At 32.4% G+C, this 10000-nt stretch overlaps 1 protein-coding gene across 8 annotated transcripts in view; it reads left to right on the plus strand.

Moving 5' to 3' along the window:
- The window catches only part of LOC145258201 (uncharacterized), a 418516-nt gene that overhangs the window by 35844 nt on the left and 372672 nt on the right, over positions 1 to 10000 (plus strand). For 3 of the 8 annotated variants that reach the window (XM_080116128.1, XM_080116106.1, XM_080116135.1), the window contains exon 2: positions 1048 to 1157. The exons of the other annotated variants lie outside the window; for them this stretch is intronic. In XM_080116128.1, coding sequence (XP_079972254.1) covers positions 1147 to 1157 — 11 coding nt within the window. In that variant the 5' untranslated portion in view covers positions 1048 to 1146. The remainder of the gene's footprint in view (positions 1 to 1047; positions 1158 to 10000) is intronic. 8 annotated transcript variants of the gene reach the window in all.

The raw sequence follows: 10000 nt of genomic DNA on the forward strand, positions 1-10000 counted from the left end.
TGAACAAAACTGTTTTCTCGAACTTGCAATAGTCCTACGTTTTCATGGATCGTCAGTTGTTTATCATGAAACACCCTTTCGGGGATTTAAAAACAAATCAGTATATTAAATCATGGCTCCCCAGTAATGTTGATTAAATAATACCTCCCCTAAACAGAAGAACAAAAATGTTCCAGATAATAGATCCATTTTTTACTCCAGATTATATATATATATATATATATATATATATATATATATATATATATATAGTAGAAAAATCTTATTGTTGCATATTTATTCACATTTTCAAAAAAATAAAACTATATAAGCCAGTAAAATAACCTGTACAAAATTGTAATTATCTGACAAATTGTACAAATAAACAAAACAGACCTTATTCCGCGGTGTTTACATATATATATATATTATATATATATATATATATATATATATATAATATATATATATATATATATATATATATATATATATATATATATATATATATATATATATAGAGAGAGAGAGAGAGAGAGAGAGAGAGAGAGAGAGAGAGAGAGTTTGTTTTCCGGTGTGAAGATATCTAAAAATTAAAAACAATTGAATTTTTACAAGGGTCGTTGATAGTGCTCAATCATAAGAGAGCAAAATTTTAAAAGGTGTTGAATCTTTGCAGTTTTTGTACCTTAATTTTTCTTGCCTGATGATATCTAATATGATTGAAACGGTCTGCACATCGTAGCAAGATATGACTGTATTTACATTAAAAAAATTTAAATATATATATATATATATATATTTAGTTATACATATATATATATACACACACACACACACACACATATATATATATATATATATATATATATATATATATATATATATATATATATATATAATCATTGCAAAGTTATAGAATGTATAATTTTTCCCGTTACTATGTGTTTTTGTTTTTCCATCCATGATATGATCGTATTGTTTGTAAGTGTCTATATTTTATTTCTTTTTGTTGTTTTTTCATTTAGCATTATTTTTACATTTATATTTTGATTTATTTCAATTAAGCCCGAATCACCCTTCATCAAGGATCGAACTCACTGACTTGTGACCCCTTCTCCGCCTGTACGCGAAACGATCACAAATCAACCCTTCTGTTTTGTGCCCATGACTGTGGGGTAAATATCCAGTTATACTGTTGTTATCTTTGTCACGTGGTTTTTGTACACGTATTGTGGCTGTGTTTATGTGCGGGTGTAACGACTGCGTTGAGTTCTCTCTTTTACGTCACATCAACCTTTTCTACATTTATTGTAAACAATTCAGTGTTGAGTTGGTTTCGCTTGTCTTTTCCACGACATATCAACGTAAGCCGGTAGTGTCCCCTCGAATCTGAAAGATAACAATGCTCTGCAGAAGGATTAAATCTAATAGGCCCCGCACTCTTTGCAACGCGCTAACCTCTGTCCTATCTCCGCAATGTCGCATCCTTGTGCCTGTTTTGCAATTACTTTAACGTGCTCTGATGAATGATAGCACTTGTGCCCCTTCAACGTACATACCCTCGACTAACCCGACAAACAGCAAAATCACGCCCCTTCACTGTCGAAGTTACTAGATGTCGGAAAGCTTTCTACTCTAATAGTTTCTTCTCTTCGATTGCTAAACTTTGGAACCTCCTTTCCTGTTTCCATTTTTTCTTACTGCACTAACCTGTCGAAGTTCAAGTCTAATGTGAACAGGCATCTCGCTGCTAAACTCCCAACAGCTCTACGTTCCTAAATAGTAGCCCGTAGCGTTCCAATTGTCAATAGGCCTTGTTTGGAGTAAAAAATCAAATCCTTATTTTACTGAATGTACAAACAATGCCTCTCGTATCTGATTCAGTGTTTGCTTTGATTTAATGGTTTTACGAGCTATCAACTTTTTTTCATGGCATATCAACACTTTTTGGGTTATGCCATGTCGAAACTTTATTTTCGGACTTTCAAACGCGTTCATACTTTTTCAAAAGGTTATAATGATTGGATACATGACAATAGCAGTTGCGTCCCTTTTGAATCTGAGTGGCAACGATTCTCCACAGATTTTCAGCACTTTTGGCTTCTTTCAATAATAGTCGCATATTAATTTTAGTAATATAGAATGAAAAAAAATTTGAAGAAGAAAAACAATTTAAAAAAAATGGATACATGTAATGTCTGAAAAATCAGAAGCTTAAAAAACCACTAACTTATTATAGTTTTTATAGCCTCCCGCTCCCCCCACCTCCAAATAATTGAATTCCAAACAAACACGAGTAACGTCTTATGTCGTCATATTGGATTTCCAACACACACACACACACACACATAATACATACATATATATATATATATATATATATATATATATATATATATATATATATATATGATTAATAATTTCCAGAGTTAAAGCAACTAATAATGTTTCAACGCTGTTAATTCAAGAGTGCTCAATATTGAAATGGGCCAAGATATACTTTTTATTTGTTTTACATAAGCAATTATATATTGTTACATATATATTTTTGTAATACCACGTCATGTGACCTCCTGATTAATTTTGTTCTGAAATCTTGTAAAATTTTTATTATGGACTCAACATTTGTATAAACAATTTTGCCTGAAGGTCTCTAGCTATTTGTAACTGGCTGACCGGAACATGCTCATGCATGTGCAGCGACGTAGTAATGCTTATGTAAAACAAATAAAAAGTATATATATATATATATATATATATATATATATACATATATATATATATATATATATATATAATCTGCCTTAAATACAAATGTGCATACATACACTCACCGTTATATACATACGTACCTACTCACACGCACACACTTACCGAAACAAAGAATATTATATAACGAGAATTTTTATTCACATAACTCAATACATCCCATATTCAAAATCTGATGTCTTTTGGGTACTTTGAATACCTCCAAATATTTCGATCAATTGTCCCATCACTTGAAACCACGAAAAAACTAACCAATTAGTATGGTTGAAACGTTTACGTTACATAAATTCGGCGATTTTCAATTGGTTGTTGTCATCATGAAATTAAATGTCTGATACTTTTTTCACTTTCTTTCTACCTCAACACCCACCTTTAAAATGACGACTTTTTAAGGTTTTCTGGTATGCTGAAAACGAATATCATATTTAAATTTGAGGTAGACAAATAGTTTTATTGATATTGCGCCATTTATTATTTAATGTAATATATCATGTTTTTATTGATGGTCATGTTTTGTCCCAGCTAAAAAGTACTAATGCGCACTCGTGTTACAAAATGCCCTCTCCTCCCTATGATAAAAATGGCGAACGCCACTGACATTTATTAAGTAATACATTGGAAAAAAATGTCTTCATATTCAGAAAACTATTTGTCTGACACAAATTCCAATGTGATATTCATTTTTTTTTTTTTTTTTTTTTTTACATAGGCATCACCACATTATCAAGGCCCAGAGGCCACTCAAGGATAAGGGTTAAAGAGTGTACAGTAGAAATTGGAAAATATAGTAATCATTAGTAATGAAAATTTGGTAAATTTGATAACTTATATAGAACGGCTCATCAAGAACTTATTTACTTTAGACTTGAACACAACCATATTGTAGTCAGCCGGAAAGCAGGAAAACGGAAGAAAATCTATTAAAGTTGTCATTTTAAAGGTGAGTTTTAGCAAGTGGGAAGAAAGTAAAAATTTTTTCTTTATTAAAAAAACAAATGAAATTATATGACTTGCATCTATTACCTTTGCGCGACACACCAGTAATCATTCCGCGGCGTGTTAGTATATCGCAGCACAGTGGTTGGGAACCAATGCGATGGAGGCACCTCCAGCATACAGCGCTAGTCTGGATTGCACGCATTCGTTTGATGTTATTCAAAGTTGACAGGTGATTTCTCTCTGGGCATGTGCACTTAAAACTCTACTGAAGTTACTAAGGAACATCACATGGAATCATGAAAACTGAAACTATATAATTGTAAGACAGATTGTGTGTGTGTGCGTGTGTGTGTGTGTGTGTGCGCGCGCGCGTGCACGCCTTCAGGAACGGAACGGGCACCACACCAAATTATGAGGGTCAAGCAGGATGGAAAGACCGAGGAAGGAAAGCACTAACCAGACCTCCGCTGGATGAGTGCATAGAGGACTGAGACCTTGGGGAGGCTTAGGGCTACCCAAATCCCAGTGAAGACCAATAGTCGCCGCCAACGAGAAATCCATAGTAAGCGGCTGTTGCGATAACGCAGATTCTTTTACGAAGGTTATCAAACTCGAGGGAGCACCACAAATTATTCTCAAAGAGCAATCTTTAATGATGGCTTCAGTGACTACTCCTAGTGAGTAAATAATAATAATGTGACACCGTTTTATTTTTAGTTAGTGTTGTTTGGTTACGTAGTTTTTATGGTTATTGTTGTGTGTCGTATTTTTGTTATTGTTTGTTTCTATTTTGTATGTTGTTTATTGTTCTTTTTAAACCAAACCTCTATATGGAAGGTTTATATATATATATATATATATATATATATATATATATATATATATATATAGCCTTTATTGTATTTTCTGTCTCTCCTCATTGTTATCCACATCATAGTACCCCCAGTATAATTTTTATTTCCAATTCTAATCTAAAAAATTTTTCCACTTTTTATCTAAATGTTTTCAAAGTCGATGTTGTCTTTTTACCTTTAAATTTGTATAATGCCGACTTTTTATACTCTTCTGACGAGAAGCATTTAGCTTCGAAATGCTATGGCCTAAAGAGGTTTCCTCCTTATTCCTCTTTCTGAACCCCTTTTTGTTAATGTTTTGTCAATGCTATAAAGTTCCCATGTAACTTTACTCATTATCTTCTTAACTTATTCTATCATATATATATATATATATATATATATATATATATATATATACATACATATACATACATACACACGCACATACACACACACACACACACACATATATATATATATATATATATATATATATATATATATATATATATATATAATTCATTTAATGTCATATGAAACCTTAGGTAATTCAGGGAACAATTTTTTATATATTCACATAAATCCGCAAATAACACTTTTATCAGTATACGCTTGTTTCTGCCTTTCTCAAAAATATGAATTTTCTGTAATTGGAAAGTGCGAGTCATCTGGTATCAAGTTGTAAAGTTCATTTGGGGGATGGCTACTACACAGCGAGACATGATGGAGTATGTAAGTACCTCCACTGGACCATCTGTCAAAAAGTAAACATCTAGTGTAGCAGCAAGTCCTGGCAACATCAACCTGAAAGAACAGTTGGAAATGACTTATATACCATATATTCCAACCATGTAATCCCTACAGCCACCTACCTTGAAAATGCTGCTGTAAAACCTGACATAGTTATATGGAATAAGTCAGAGAGAGTGGCAACCTTGGTTGAAGTGCGTGTCCCTAATGATGGAGGTTTGAACAGAGTTGAAAGTAAGAAACAGACCAAACATCAAGTTCTTATGTATGATATGAAAAGAAACTGGAATCTTAGGGAGATAGCAATCATACCAATTATTATATGTGCCACAGGTCTTATGAAGAAGAACCTGAAGTCCTACCTAACTAACATTCCTGATGAACCAAGTGCAAAAGAGATCGATACAATTGCACTTAAGGGAACAACGAGGATACTAAAAAGAGCTCTCGGTTGGTTTCAATAAAAAGCAGGGCAATGTTGGCAGCTGGTTTGCCCCATACCCAGCGTTACAATCCTCCAAGGAAAAAATTTAAAATAAAAAAAAAGTTTTAAATATCAACGATTTTTTCCTTGAGAAGGCTGTGTCAACAAAAAATTCCATTCATCGACTGAACAAAAAACATGAGGGGCATTTTATTTTTATGTATTTTTTGATCAAGAATAAATAAAAATGAAATGCGTCTTATTTTGTGTGTATATATATATATATATATATATATATATATATATATATATATATATATATATATATATAGTGATTCACAAACAAACGGTTCCACTGTATCACAGCCTTTCATTGCGCATAGACTGGCACCCATTCCGAGTCAAGGATCGAACTTACTATCATCTAGTTGATAGTTGGCGTTTCCATTGTCCGGCCTATGGACTCGGTGCATGCAAACGCTATCTTCAAGTGTCTATTTTTATAAACAAGTGTGAGATTTTTTTTGTTTATTTACAAAGAGCTTATCATAACGATAAGCAGCAGGCGAGACCATTTACGTCAGTGATCTGCTGTTAAAGGGATTAATAAAGATAATAATAAACAATAGTATAAATATGTATAAAAAAATTATATATATATATATATATATATATATATATATATATATATATATATATATATATATATATATATAAATGTTATGGAACTAAAAAATACTTTAGTATTTTCTCTTGTAACAGCTCAATTAGATCTTAAATAAATAAGTTTTGTTTCGCTGAATCATGTGACCTCTAACAATTTCCATTCATTTTCACCAGCTTCCATCCTCTTTATTTCGAAAATAAAAAAATAAAAACAGCTTTGGAACTGTTTGGTTCTTCCGACGAAAATTTTAACTGTCTTTTATGAGTTGTTTGGTGTTCATACGCCATTTAACGAAACACGTGTAAGACGAAATAAAATATTATGAAAGAAAAAATACAAACAGAATTCTTTTTTTAGAATATAAACCACACACAAACACACACACACACACACACACACATATATATATATATATATATACACACATATATATTTATGTAAAATGGGTTAAGAAATTCCAACGAAAGAAAGATGTATATTTAAATAAGAGGGTAGTCACCAACAATGTGTATTTTTTAACATTATTTTATTATTCCGTGTCTTGGTTTTTCATTGAGAATTCTGTTTGGATCATTGTAATAATGTTTTTAAATCATTGAAACCGTTTTTAAGCGTTTCAGACGTTCTGTGAAGCGTCCTCGTCAGAAATTATTTTATATATATATATATATATATATATATATATATATATATATATATATATATATATATATATATATAAACCTGGAATTATAATGCAAATACAATGAAATATATAAATATGGGTGTGTGTGTGTGTATTAACCTGAAATTATATATATATATATATATATATATATATATATATATATATATATTACATATATATAATTCCAGCGCACGCGCGCGTGTGTGTGTGTGTACGTATGGTGCGTTATTAAGATCATATATACATCTGCACAAACATGCAGGAGAAAAAAGATGATCACATGCACACATGCTTATATATATATATATATATATATATATATATATATATATATATATATATATATATATATATATATATCGGTTAGAAGAAAAAAATATAGGTGACGAAATCTACGTCTATATTTTTGCCTAGCGGCACATCTGCAAAACTAATCTTTCAATTTCCCTTGCGTTGTAATATATATTTTTGTTTAAAAAATGCATGAATAATTTTTTGAAACAGTCTAAATATAAACGCAGGTGTTCGCGTGCAGATGAGATAAGCAAACCTTTAAGGATGCTCGGTGAAAAGTTGTGACGCAAGCGAGACAGATTTACACTCACTCGGAGCGCATTTCGTTGAAGCCCTCAAACACACGTACGGGCACACACGCGCGTTTGTGAGCGCGCACCGATCGAGCAGCTCGTCTAGTTTCAGATTATTCGCTTCTTAACTGGCCGTGCCTGTCGATTAGTTCAGTTTCACTCATTAGGAACGCGCAATAGTTAATGGTAGATGCTATAATCATTGCATTATCATTTTATTTATTTATTTATTTTTATTTTTTTTTTGTTATTATGCTTTACCAATAACTTATTTCCAATTCATTTAAAAACACTTGTGTGTGTGTGTGTGTGTGTGTGTGTGTGTGTGTGTGTGTGTGTGTGTGTGTGTGTGTGTGTGCCTGCGTGCGTGTGTGTGTGCGTGCGTGCGTGCGCGTGAATGGAGCATGAGAAAATGGATGTTACACACGTTAATAAGCTTGTATCTTAAGAATAAAGATATCACCCGGTTGTCAAAGTAGTCTGCTTTTCACCTCTCTATCTATCTATCAACATATATATATATATATATATATATATATATATATATATATATATATATATATATATATATATATATATATATATATATATATATATATAATGTGTGTGTGTGTGTGTATGTAAAAATAGTGGACAAATTTTTGTTTAAATAGACATTTGACGAGATAATTTACGGGCGCCCTCCCGTGGGTCGATCAGCAGAACTGTTGACTGTCAACGCGATGGTTCTAGGTTCAATCCTCGGCTTGGGAGAGGTGCTAGTCTAGTGGCACTGATGTGATACAACGAAACCGGTCTGTATGTCGATGACTACAAATATATATATACATATATTATGCTTTAAAATATTGGCTATAGAAATATGTTTATGTTCATAGATGTGTATATCTATAATATAAAGCTGAACGTCTGTGTGTGTGTCTGGTCACGAATAGGCTCCTATATGGTTGACTATTTTAAAAAACTGATTACATATAATGGTAGATGTATCGAGACACAGGAATGGGTATGTTTGATCTGGCAGAACGGTGGTTCATAAAAATTGTGGGGTCTGCTTTCGCGCCTGGTCCACACGGTATGGAAATAAAAAAATTAAAAATTAAAAAAAAACGTTTACAAGTGTTTTTGATATAGATGTACATAAGAATATTTTGATAAGTATGTTTTAACTTAAATAGGAATGGTATAATAAAATTGTGGGGTCTGTGTTCACGCCTGGCCTGCATGGAATGGAAATAGGGACAAACTTTAATAAAGACTTTTCATATTTATCTGCGTAAGTATACTTTGATAATTATGTTTCAGTTTGAAGAAATATGGTATAATAAAATTATGGGGTGTTCGTTCGCACCTGACCTCCATAGAATGGAAATATGTCACAAAGTTTAACAAGTTTTTTCAATATAGATCCACATAATATTGTGATAAGTGTTTCAGTGTAAACAGGTATGGTATAATAAATTATGGGGTTTATCTATTTTATTTTTACTTTCATCATATTTTGCTTTGGTTTTGATACCCCCAAATTCGAAGCTATGCCTTTACAACCCTTCCTTTTCATAACCTATCATCTATATATATATATATAAAAGCGAAAATGTATGTATGTATGTATGTATGTATGTATGTATGTACGCTTCTCCTCGATGTCCACAAAAGGCTTCTTTCAGAGAAGCGCTCGCTCGCTTCACAACTTCTTAAAACTTTTTATATCATCTATAAATTGTAATATCTCACACTTAACCACCGAGTTCGCCTGTCTATTTAATCTTATTGACTTTCAAACGTTAATTATTCCATATTTCCCGCATCGGCACGCGTTACATTCGGTTTTCGGTATAAACAAAAAGCGAAACTCGACTAAAAACGGCCTTGTGCCTAATTTGCTCAGTGGGGAAGCAAATAAATAAACACCGGCCCAGAGCCAGTGGTCTCTAGAGAGCTAAGTAACGTTTGTTCAATTTCGACTTCGTCATATCAGACGGTAGCTTTCATTTCGAGACGAGACATTCCCCCTAATAAACAGGGAGCTGGTTTTCCCCGAACTTAGTTAAAACAAACAAACCGATTTATTTATTTATTTATTTAAAAACTGTCCCGCACAAAATCGTAACTGCTGAATAGCTATCGCGGTCATGTCAATCAAAAACGCGCACCTGTTTTTTTTTTTCACACTTTACTATTTTCCAACTGCGCGTCGTCAAGGCTTCGTTTTTTTTTTTGTTTTATTTTTTACGGGCACCGGTTTTATTTTTTACTATGCGCGTCAAGGCTTCCGGTTTTTTTCACACACACCTACAAACACCCGGGAAACGCCGGGTACCCCTCGCTAGTACTCTAATAAATCAGAGTCCATATTCTGTAGGCTGTTTTTGAACC

The sequence above is a fragment of the Euprymna scolopes genome, chromosome 33, assembly GCF_053919585.1.
Source record: "Euprymna scolopes isolate OS-2025 chromosome 33, ASM5391958v1, whole genome shotgun sequence".
In the NCBI taxonomy this organism is placed as follows: Eukaryota; Metazoa; Mollusca; class Cephalopoda; order Sepiida; family Sepiolidae; genus Euprymna; species Euprymna scolopes.